The sequence below is a fragment of the Mytilus californianus genome, unplaced genomic scaffold (genome assembly GCF_021869535.1).
Source record: "Mytilus californianus isolate M0D057914Y unplaced genomic scaffold, xbMytCali1.0.p SCAF_9, whole genome shotgun sequence".
Classification (NCBI taxonomy): domain Eukaryota; kingdom Metazoa; phylum Mollusca; class Bivalvia; order Mytilida; family Mytilidae; genus Mytilus; species Mytilus californianus.
Genome location: NW_026262745.1, coordinates 82748837 through 82761654, shown reverse-complemented (window position 1 = coordinate 82761654; position 12818 = coordinate 82748837). Strand labels below are relative to the sequence as shown.

Sequence of the window (12818 nt, the reverse complement as noted above, 5' to 3'; positions counted from 1 at the left end):
GCATAGAACAATGTGGATCAAGCCTGATCACTTCCAGTCCATCATGCTCCCGCATTAGCAGAGAACAATGTGGTTCAAGCCCAATCTCTTCCTGCCCATCATGGTCCCACATTCATATAAAACAATGTGGATTAAGCTTAATCTCTTCCTGCCCATTATGGTCCCACATTAGCAAAGAACAATTTGGATCAAGCCCAATCTCTTCCTGTCCATTCTGGTCTTGCAGTAGTATACCCGGTAGCAAAATGTGGATCAAGCCTAATCTCTTCCTACCCATCCTAGTCCCCTAGTAGTATAGAACAATGTGGATCAAGCCTAAGCTCTTCCTGCCCATCCTGGTCCCCTAGTAGTATGGAATTATGTGGAACAAACAAATCTCTTCCTGCCCATCCTTTTCCTCAAGCAGTATAGAACAATGTGGATTAAGCTTAATCTCTTCCTGCCCATCATGGTCCCTCAATTAGCATAGAACAATGTGGATCAAGCCCAATCTCTTCCTGCCCATCCTGGTCTCGCAGTAGTATAGAACAAAATAGATCAAGCCCAATCTCTGCCAGCCCATCCTGGTCCCGCATTAGTATAGATCATTGTGGATCGAGCCCATTCTCTTCCTTCACAACAAAGTCCCCCAGTGGTATAGAACAAGGTGAATAAAACCCATTCTCTTCTTGCCCATCCAGGTCCCACATAAGCATAGAATAATGTGCATCAAGCCCAATCTTCCTCTCCATTCTAGTACCCCAGTAGAATAGAACAATCTCTTCCTGCCCATCTTGGTCCCCAAGTATTATAGATCAATGTGGATCAATCCCATTCTCTTCCTGCCCGTCCAGGTCCACAGTAGTATAGAATAATGTGGATCAAACCCAAATCTCTTCCTGCCCATTCTGATCCCCCAGTAGTATAGATCAATTTGAATCAAGCCCAATCTCTTCCTGCCCATCATGGTACCCCAGTAGTATAGATCAAGCCCAATCTCTTCCTGCCCATCCTGGTCTCTCAGTAGTATAGATCAATGTAGATCAAGCCCAATCTCTTCCTGCCCACCATGGTCCCCCAGTAGTATAGATCAAAATGTGGATCAAGCGCAATCTCTTCCTGCCTACCTAGTCCCCCAGTAGTATAGATCAATGCGGATCAAGCCCAATCTCTTCCTGCCCATCCTGGTCTCGCAGTACTTTAAAACAATGTGAATCAAGCCCAATCTCTTCCTGCCCATCATGGTCCCCCAGTAATATAGAACAATGTGGATCAAGCCAAGTCTCTTCCTGCCTACCTGGTCCCCAGTAGTATACTGTGAAAGTACTTTTATTCGTGGGGTACCAATTTTCGTGGTTTTCGTGGATGGCTTTAAGTGTCCAACGAAATATAAGAACTGTTGTCCAAATCAGGACATGAAAAGCTCCCCATTACAGTAGTTGACTACATATATCAGCAAACACACTATGAACTAAAGATGCAACTTCAGACAGGATTCTGTCCATTTAATCTTTTAAAAATCTAAACTGTACGACTTTTCACCTTTTAATTCTCACGAAAAAATTAAGTTTTGATCGATAAACGTCAGACTTCCGCTGATGATATGCGATGATGAAGTGTTTATTTCATATCCACATCATTTTCATACGAAAAATAAATAATTTCATAAGAATTGATTCTACAAGTCAATGTACATTTGTAGCTTTGTTATGTACCGGTAACCGTTTTCCTTAAGTGACATGTTTATAGCCCAATTACCACCTTTGGTGACCGTTAATCTGTTGATCAAACAATATCAGGTTAATTAGTGGCATCACACGTGTGCAACAATTAAAATGATTACGTTTCAATTTCCTAAAATCGAGAAATTTGTAGGGATAGATGAATCAGCTTATTTCAGAAAGCAATTATCTTATTAAAAGTTTGATGAATGTTGTCAGTAATGAAAGATGAACAAGTAGGTGTAAACGAACACCTTATTTTGCAATGTCCCAGAAATTATTTTAAAACAACGCATGATTATGTTTTCAGGAGTTTTCGTTTTACATGGCTTCAAATTCTTCATCCAATTGTTTTTCTTTTAAATAAATGTGGATTGTGTCCACATGTGGACACAGATGATGCCCCTGCTTGCATATCATAGAGTTATAAAGGGACATAACTGAAGACCGGTAAAAGTGATGCTACCCAAATTTGAACTTGATCCGAGTTTTGTGGTAATAAGCATTGTGTGTAAGTCTCATAACATTTGGTTGAAGCTAATTTAAGTAGAGAACAGAAACGAAGCAATTTTTCTATTTGTAAACACGCATAACTCTAGAACGGTTAATTGTGTATAAGTTTTATAACATTTGGTTGAGACAAACTAAAGTTAGAGAACGGAAACGAAAAATTCAGCAATTTTTATGTTTATAAAGGGACATAACTCAAGAATGGTAAAAGTGACGCCACCGAATTTCGTACTTAATCTGTATTATGTAGTAATAGCATTGGGTATAAGTTTCATAACATTTGGTTGAGGCAAACTAAAGTTAGAGAAAGGAAACAATATTTGTACTTGATCTTAGTTTTGTGGTAATGAGTTTTGTGTATAGGTTTCATAATGTTTGGTTAGGGCAAACTTAAGTTACAGAATGGAAACTAAAAAATTTGCAATTTTTCGATTTATAAAGGGGCATAACTCAATATTGGTTAAAGTGATACTAGCCAAATTCAACTCGATCTGTGTTTTAACAGTTGAAGGCAAAATTAAACATTGCATTTGTAAAGCATTGATTGTAGTTGATTTAACTAAAATCATGGACAAAGGAAGATAACTCCAATTTAAAAAATTACTTGAATAATGACATTGATATTTTTGGAAAAAAAATGAAAAATTGCTATTTCCATTTGTAAAGGGGCATAACTCTAGAACAGTAAAAGTGACGCCCCCAAAATTCAAACTTGATCTGTGTATTGTGGTAATAAGCATTGTGTATAATTTTGATAACATTTGGATGAGGCAAACTTAATTTAGAGAATAGAAATGAAAAAATTTGCAATTTTTCCATTTATAAAGGGGCATAACTCTAGAACGGTTAAAGTGACGCCACCAAAATTCAATCTTGATTTGTGTTTTGTGGTAATAAACATTGTGTATAAGTTTGATAACATTTAGTTGAGGCAAACTTAAGTTAAAGAACTGAAACCAATTTTGGGACAAATTTAAGAACCCACGAACATGCAACTTTTGCTCAAACCACAAAAATTGATACCCACGAATAAAAGTACTTTCACAGTAGATCAATGTGGATCAAGCCCATTCTCTACCTGCCCATCCTGTTACCCCAGTAGTATAGAACAATGTGGATCAAGCCCAATCTTTTCCTGCCTATCCTGATCTTGTAGATATATAGTACAATTCGGATCAAGCCTAATCTCTTCCTGCCCATCTTGGTCCCCCAGTGATATAGAACAATGTGGATCAAGCACAATCTTTTCCTGCCCATCCTGATCTTGTAGTAATATAGTACAATTCGGATCAAGCCCAATCTCTTCCTGCCCATCTTGGTCCCCCAGTGATATAGAACAATTTTGATCAAGCCCAATCTTTCCCTTGCCATCCTGATCTTGCAGTAGTATAGTACAATTAGGATCAAGCCCAATCATTAACATAACTGAGATAAATACATCTTATAATTAATCTTGACCACTTAGCCCTACCTTTAAAAGTTTAATTTCTCCTGTTCTAAGATATGGTTGATGAACAGCATCTGTCCTGAGCCAGTATAACATTGTCTCTGCCAGAAAAAACAAAGCTGGGATGTGAAATCTCTCTAGAGGTGACTGGTCAAGTGTGGTTATCAATACATCTAGACATTCTACAATTTAGAAAATTTTCAATTGACAGTTAATATTATGATATACGATTTATACTATTCAAAGCCAGGAAGCAGAATTTCTGGATTAGCCTTTACCCAGTATAATTAATTTCAATAATGGATAAATAGTTATAAATACCACTTATTATACTATTGTCATTAACGAATAATGTTGATCTTGAAAAATATAAAACTAATTTAGTTTTATCTTATTATCTTTTTCAGTTTCAGTATCTAATTATCTTTTTATCCATAAAACTCTCTCTTCAATCTTCAAAACATTTTTTTTCCAATAAATATCATTTTACCATCTTTTTGATATAGACTCTTACTTAATCCAAATAAACAGCAACTCAATTTATATATATTATACAAGATGTAATCTTTATTGGTTTTTATTAAATGGTCTTCAATGTCCTTTTTGTTAGTCCTCAAGAAGCTTGTGTTGTCATATCTTAAATGTTTTACCTTATTTGGTAGATCTATGATAGTCTCTGTTTAATTTATTTACAACTGTTTTCTCTCGACTGAAGTGATGTAAGGAGTGACATATTGTATGGACACCAGCAAGATTTCTAAATATAGTTTTCAGAAAAATTCTTTGTGCAAGTTAATGCAAAATGAGATGTTGTACGTGTTAATTTTGATTGCTTATCAATCCATTTCAAGTCCATGTTTTTGCTGCAATATAGCCTTTTTGTGCTGAGGTGGCGTAAACCAAACACCAATTAATATTCAATCAATCAATAACTTATCTCTATCTGAATCAAATCTAACATAAATAAAAAATAATATTTAATCTAGTTGCATTTGAAATCAACAATTTTGTGACTGTAAAATAATAGTCAAAAAATATTGTTTTGCTAACCAAATACCATGTCCAATGTTAATTTCAACTGCAATTGTCAAATTCCCACTTAATGTTTTAAAACTTAAATACAATAGCTGTCTGTTATGATCTAGTGAACTTACAACCTTACCTTCCTGTATTTTACCCTTACACTGAGCCAACTGAGCTAGCTCAGTCCATGCCATTGGTAAATTTACATATTGTCCTAATCCATTAAGCCGCAAACCAGATCTTCTCTGAAATTTAATAAGAGTATATTATGTAAAATAAATATAACATTCATCGTGAGATGAGTGACTAAGTACTTGCAAACAAAAAGGGGGGAATATAATAAGTGTCATGAAATGTTGCCTACAATTTTAATCAATGGCTACAATGAAGATAGCATTATAATGGGCCATGTCCAACACGTTGACAAGGCAACTTCAAAATTGACTGAACTCAGTATTTACAATTTTTGCTTTGCAGTATGTAATGTGTTGGACATAGACTGGACTAAGTAATTTTACCTTTTGTATCAGAACCTGTATAACGTAGCACTTACATAACATCTTTATTTAAACTGACATACCTAATCTATAAACCTAAACCTGACCCAGTGGAACATGGAATCTAGGTCAAGGTCATATACATAACATATGTCAGACAAACAATTCCTATTGCAGCAAATCCAAAGAAAAAATTTTGTATTCTAAAGAAAAGACCACACCATTAAATTTACATGACCACTACACATGAGGTCTCGTCATGAAATACTTTCATACAAGTTTTTTTCATCTTTGGTAAAGCGGAAATAAGCAATTGATGTTATATCCAAATTGTAAACCCTGCTATCACCACTGCCAGATGAAACCATTTTCCTATGACTAGCCTACTGTGAAAGATCAATGCAGGCAAGACAAAAAAATGCAACATAAATAAAAAATTCGTAAGGGTTCCACGGAACCCAGTGTCTCGCCTACTTTTTCTGTTAATCGCAGGCTCAACAAAAATGAGGGAGTAAATCAATAAAAATATTCCTCTAAATACTATCTTTTGATTATAAGAAGCTTCTGTCCAAGTTTGGTAAAAATCCAGGATAGTTTATGAATCTAATAAATGTTTAAAAACTTTAACTGCAGACTGAATGTAATGTTAACTGGAAGAAAACAAAATTTCCTTCTAGATACTAGCATTTGATCATAAACAAGCTTCTGTTAAAGTTTGGTACAAATCCAAAATAGTATAAGAAAGTTATTAAAATTTGAAAAACTTTAACCACAGAGTGAATGTGTTGTTTCCTGACAGAAAATCTAAGTCCATTTAAAAGTAAAATACGCAAAAAATGGATTTATTATTTTACAAAATTTCCTTCTAGATACTAGCTTTTGATCATAAACAAGCTTCTGTCCAAGTTTGGTACAAATCCAAAATAGTATAAGAAAGTTATTAAAATTTTAAAAACTTTAACCACAGAGTGAATGTGTTGTTTCCTGGCAGAAAATCTAAGTCCATTTAAAAGTAAAATACGCAAAAAATGGATTTATTATTTTACAAAATTTCCTTCTAGATACTATCTTATGATCATAAACAAGCTTCTGTCCAAGTTTGGTAGAAACCCAGGATAGTTTAAGAAAGTTATTAAAATTTTAAAAACTTTAACCACAGAGTGAATGTAATATTTCCCGGCAGAAAAACTAAGTCCATTTATAAGTAAAATATGGAAAAAATGGAATTTTATTTTTACAAAATTTACTTCTGGATACTATCTTATGATCATAAACAAGCTTCTGTCCAAGTTTGGTAGAAATCCAGGATAGTTTAAGAAAGTTATTAAAATTTCAAAAACTTTAACCACAGAGTGAATATTTGTGGACGCCGCCGAAAACGACGGAGGAATGTAGGATCGCTATGTCTCGCTTTTTCGACTAAAGTCGAAGGCTCGACAAAAAGTTCATTAAAACTTATTATTCTCCTGATAGCTAGAAAAAAACATTGTGAAAGGAAAGCAAGAAAAAAATAACATCCTAATTGGATGAAAACTAAAAAACAATCATGTGATTGTTTATCTCTTATGGTCCCTTATACCTAAGAAACCAATAAATATACCATTAATATGATTGAAGAATGTAGATACTGATTTTCATTAATAAAAATCATAAGACTGCTTTGGGACCTTGTTTAGGAATGAGTGATGCAGTAATTCCAAAAATCATCACCTTTTGTTTTGTGTCTACAGGTTTTATGTTTAAATTTCAAAATATCAGTCAAATTTTAACCATGGCAAGTTACTTTGGTAAAATGTTGTGTCTACCCATATGTCTGACAACCATATGACCACAATAATTTGTGGCTGTATTAAAAAGAAATTCTTGAAATTACTTTTGTGTTTTTGTTGTTGTGATGAGGGATGTATAAATTCCCTGCCATGTCGAGTCTGTGTTTTTGTTAGTTATTTTTCTACTTTGTATAGATCTGATGAGTTAATCCCTTTTCAACTGATTTTTATAGGTTGTTCCTATGTTGTAATGTTACACCACTGTCCCAGGTTAGGGGGAGGGTTTGGGCCAGAAAACATGTTTAACCCCGCCACATTCTGTATGTGCCTGTCCCAAGTCAGGATACTGTAATTCAGTGGTTGTTGTTTATGGCTGTATATCATATTTGTTTTTCATTTGTTTTGTACATAAATTAGGCCATAGTTTTCTCGTTTGAATTGTTTCACATTTATCATTTCAGGGCCTTTTATAGCTTACTATGCGGTATGGGTTTTGCTAATTGTTGAAGGCCATACTGTGACCTTTAATTGTTAACTTCTATGTCATTTGTCTCTGGTGGCGAGTTGTCTCATTGGCAATCATACCACATCTTCTTATTTTTATATTGAATCCTTTTAACATGTTTAATGTCATGTTGAAGTTTTCTTGCTTTGATGTATGCAATATAAATTTTAAATCTATGGATGACAAATTTAGATATTCTGTTACTGAACATCTAATGGAATATAATTAACTGATGAAGATCAGCATTTTACTTTGTGATTTTCTTAATTTACATTTAACAGGCAAAAAACCCTTATCATTTGCAGGATGAATTGGTTAAAATGTTTCGTCTGAGCATCCAAATATCAGTGGGTAAATTTAGAGGCACGATAGGTTAATGTCTACCAATATAAAAATAACAAGATGTGGTATGATTGCCATTGAGACAACTATCCACCAAAGATCAAATGACAAGGATGTAACATCAGCCTTTGATCATTTGAACACAGTTTAAGACATTTCTATTTCTGTACACATCAAAAACATTACCTTGGATCTTTCCAACATTTTATGAGCTGTAGCCTCGTATTTCTCTCTCTCATCCAATGTTTTAGCATTGTTATACTGATATACAAATTCCTCTGTAACTTCTAATGGATTACGACTGAAAATTATATAACTTTTTATCTAATACCCATAATTCTGAGAAATAAATTTTAAGTAAACACCGCAGTGAAAGAAAAAAGCAGAATAAAGATTTGACATAAAATATGTTCTTACAGCAACACAATTTACATTTTGAATTTGTGAATTTCTGGTTAAAGTTCAACATATTCATTACTAGCTAAAACCAATAGCCCATTGCATTTTTTCAGTTTTGTTTGTCACATAATGTTTTTGTGTACTTATTTTGATATTTTCACAGTACATGTATTATGACAATAAATATTTCATTGTCAAGTTTGTAAACACATTGCAATCACTCCTATAAAGAGTGACAGTCTACTAACTATATCGTCAAAATTTGACTTGTTAGTAGATCTTGCCTTGCTGATCATTTTTGTGATTTAAAGTGTCTACTTATCTAAAATGGTAAAAATCGTCATTAAAGAGCAGAAACTCTTATAAGGAGTTGTCGGATGATTTTCTCAAAATAGTCTTAATTGTTGATTTTGTCTTGCTGATCATTTTGGCTTATTTAAGTTTCTATCTATCTATTATATTTTTAAAGACATAAGGCAAAAACGCAAAAATTTGGTAAAAATCGTCATCAAAGGGCAATAACTCTAATAAGGAGTCGACTATGATTTCGACAATGATGACTTATTTGTAGCACTTGTCTTGCTGGTCATTTATGCAATTCAAAGTTTCTCTCTATCTATTACAGTTTTAAAGATAATAGGCAAAAATGAAGAAAAAAATGGTAAAATATGTCATTTAAGGCCAATAACTCCTATAAGAAGTCGTCTGACAGTTTTGATGTATATGAACAATTGGTAGAGCTCAACATTCTGAACATTTCTGCACCTGTCAGATATTCTCCATTTATAACGGTTTTCAAAATAATAGACAAAACTTGCAAAATGGTAAAATTCATCATTAAAGGGCAATAACTCCTATAAAGAGTTGACTGACAATTTTGTCCATGTAAATATCTATCTACCTATTATAGTGTTCAATATATTAAATAGGCATTGAAAAAAGCAAATACATAGTAAAAACTGTCCTTTAACGGCAATAGCTCCTACAAGGAGAGTTGATTGAGGATTTTGGCCATGTTGACTTATTTCTAGATCTTGTATTGTTGATCATTTTTGCTATTTAAATTCCTATCTACAGGCATTTATTTTAGTTTTCAAGATAATAGGCAAAAATGCAAAAAATGGTAAAATTTGTCATTTTAAAATTTGCACTAACACCTATAAAGAGTTGATTAATGATTTCAGCAATATCAGTTACTTGGTACATCTTGTCTTGTGGATCATTAATGATATTCATAGTCTCTCTCTTTCTGTTTAAGTTTCAAAATAATATGCAAAAATTAAAAAAAACTTTAAAATTGTCCTTTAAGAGCAATAACTCCTATTAGATTTGACTGAGGAATTTGACTTATTTTTAGATCTATCTTTTCTTGTTGATCATTTTTACAAAAAAATACGCCAAGTGACGAAAATAGCTATCTTGGTCCTTTAGGTCTTGGTCAAAATTTGGTACTGATTCAACTCAAATTGTATTAATAGATCTGCACTGTATGAGCATATCAATGTAACAAATATAAGATAAAAGGTTAATCTTCCAATGTTATATAACATATTGTAAGCAAACTTAAATTAAGTGTGCATATTCATTTTTTGTGAAAAATAATGCAAATATATGTCGTATCAAACATTATCAAATATGTTAATGTTGTATCTCCCCTTTTATAAATATACATCAACAAAGTTTGAAAACTATTAAAATAAATTGCAGCAAAGTCAGAAAGATAGGACTTAATATGAAATTTGGTATCTGCAAGAATAAGTTGCATTACAGTACTTTCTAACAATAAATATTCTACCTTGTTTGTATAACTTTTTGACTTTCAACACTCTGCAGGTAAGACTGTTTGAGTAAACGTTCCTGTAACTCTAGTCTTTGACTATGTGATATTATACCAAACTTGTGAACAATTGGAATCTTTGTGATTGGCATGGTTTTGATTTACAGTATTCTGGAAAAAATAACATATTTTTAAATTATTATTCATTTTGTTTACTCACAATGTTTAATCATGTTTAACATTTATTAAATATGATTGTTCAATTGATTTTTGCTTTCTTAATGTCAAGTTGCAAAAGTTTTATGCTTATTCAGAACCAGAACAGATTAAATATCAATACATTCAGTAGATTCTGCAAAATTGTAAATCACCCAGGATGAGGATCTGCTAACCAGCAAGTTTGGAATGCCCCTGTATATGAGGGTATGTTGGATAGGGCCACAAATTCAGCCTTGCATAAGGCTAACTATGGACCCTTTAAATAAAGAAGAAGAAAAACATCCCATAAAACTGCAGTTATTTACAGCCAGACTAACAAGGCTACATTATTCTTTTTTAAAGGTAGAATGGTGCATACAACATTTCTTACTTTTGATTGGACTAAATCAAAAATAACAAAAAAATTCACAATGATCCTACATTTTGTATGTCCTGTCTTCTTTTATTTTGGCAATGCACACAGTCATGTGTTTCTAAGACTATGAGGTCTTTATACTAAATCTGTTGGATGTGTACTGATTGATACTCTAGTCTGGGAGAACATGATTTATCTATTAGTTGTAATTGGCTGTGAACTAGCTTTCAGTAACTGTGAGTACTCTTATATCGGTGCTTTGTGTCTATTGTTTTAATGTTAGTTGTTTTTGTGCTCCATGCAAATCTATTCAGTTAGCCAATTGCAACTGATTTTTACAGTTTGTTCTTGTGTTATGTGGTTACAGCACTGTTTCAGGTTAGGGGAGGGTTGAGTGCTCACAAAAATTTTTGACCCATACAAATAAAGTCTCCTGTTTAACCTTTTATCCCACTTCTATGTTGAGCAAGCGGTAATGTGGATATTTCTTTTTGAGAAACAATTCATTTTGGGGTCCTCTTCACGGTCTGAGTTTAAAACAATGTCAATTGCTTTGAAAAATCAGAGACAATGCTTTGGATTTAAACAACTAAAGCTTCAACTGCAGGGTGTAAATTGCAGGATAAATCCAGTATATGTACATTGTCGGATATATAAAATGTATTTGTACTCACTACAAAACAGGAGAAAAGCTAGGCGAACCTTGCCTTTCGTCCTGTTTCTACAACTTGTACAAATACATTTTAAATTTTCTGACAATGTACAAATATTGTATATGTCTTTGGTTCATGTCTGTCATATTTGTTGTGTTTTTTTTGGTTATTGTATTGTTATAAGTTAGGTCGTTATTTTTCTTGTTTGAATTGTTTCTAATTTTTCAGGTCCTTTTATAGCTGACTATACCTTTTGGGTTTCTCATTGTTGAAGGCTCTAAGGCGATCTATAATTGTTTCATTGGAATTCTGGTGGTCTCATTGGCAATCATACCACATCTCCTTATTTCTATAAAAAGGTATTAACATAGACTCCCTTGTAAAAAAGAGACATATAACAAAAACAAACATCCAAGAATGTCAAAATGTGCTCACTACTGCAGGAAGCTATCACAGTACCAGATAGCTACAGCTATTAGTTAGATACTGCCAACCAAGATAAAATAAAATGCTCTGCTGAGCGCAGCTTGATACGACCGCAGAGGCCGAACCCTGAACAGTGGGGGGCAAGAATGGACACAACATTCAAGCTTGATACACACTGAATTTGGATTGTGATTAAATATTTGACACAGCATAGGTTTCTGACACGGAATAAATGTGGTCTAAGAACTTATAAATTTTTAATTTACCTATTCAAACCATATCATTATTATTTGCTTTTATATATTTAAATCAGAAATAACCAATTTAAAATGGAAAATTTTAAAGAAAAAAAATCCCTCCTCCCAAATTTTTTGAACCCCCTTATGATTCATCACCCCCAAACTCAATCCCAGCTTTCCCTTTGTGGTATGGTACCTTGCAGTACAATTTCAGAGCGATCCATACACTTGAACACAAGCTATTATCTGGAAACTAGAAAAATGCTTGTTTTTTGTCCCCTTTTTGGCCCCAAATTCTTAACGTTTTGGGCAATTACCCCCAAACTCAAACCCAGCTTTCCCTTTGTGATATGGAACCTTGTAGTACAATTTCATAAAGATCCATACACTTACACACAAGTAATTGTCATGAAACTAGAAAAATGCTTGATTTTGGCCCCTAATTCCTAAAAATTTGAGGTAATTACCCCCAAAATCTATCCCAGCCTTCCCTTTGTGGTATGATACCTTGCAGTACAATTTCAGAGAGATCCATACACTTGAACACAAGTTATTGTCTGGAAACTAGAAAAATGCTTATTTTTGGCCCCTTATTCCTAAACGTTTTGGGCAATTGCCCCCAAACTCAATTCCAGCTTTCCCTTTGTGATATGGAACCTTGTCGTACAATTTCATAAAGATCCATACACTTACACACAAGTTATTGTCCTGAAACTAGAAAAATGCCTGTTTTTTGCCCCTTTTTAGGCCCCTAATTCCAAAAACTTTGAGGCAATTACCGCGAAAATCAATCCCAGCATTCCCTTTGTGATATGGAACCTTGTGGTACAATGTCAGAGAGATCCATACACTAACATACAAGTTTTGTCTGGAAGTTACAAAAATGCTTATTTTTGGCCCCTAATTCCTTAACTGTTGGTACCATAACCCCCAAAATCAATCCCAACCTTCCTTTTG

At 33.5% G+C, this 12818-nt stretch overlaps 2 protein-coding genes across 3 annotated transcripts in view; both read right to left on the bottom strand.

The window, feature by feature from the left end:
- Positions 1-12818, bottom strand: part of LOC127716481 (pleiotropic regulator 1-like) — a 474697-nt gene that overhangs the window by 391495 nt on the left and 70384 nt on the right. The window lies entirely within an intron of this gene.
- Positions 1-12818, bottom strand: part of LOC127716472 (transmembrane protein 232-like) — a 43536-nt gene that overhangs the window by 26864 nt on the left and 3854 nt on the right. For both annotated transcript variants that reach the window (XM_052222693.1, XM_052222694.1), the window contains exons 2-5: positions 9988-10140; positions 7980-8094; positions 4820-4925; positions 3682-3839 (exon numbers count right to left, since the gene is read on the bottom strand). In XM_052222693.1, the coding sequence (XP_052078653.1) occupies positions 3682-3839; positions 4820-4925; positions 7980-8094; positions 9988-10121 (513 nt within the window). In that variant the 5' untranslated portion in view covers positions 10122-10140. The remainder of the gene's footprint in view (positions 1-3681; positions 3840-4819; positions 4926-7979; positions 8095-9987; positions 10141-12818) is intronic.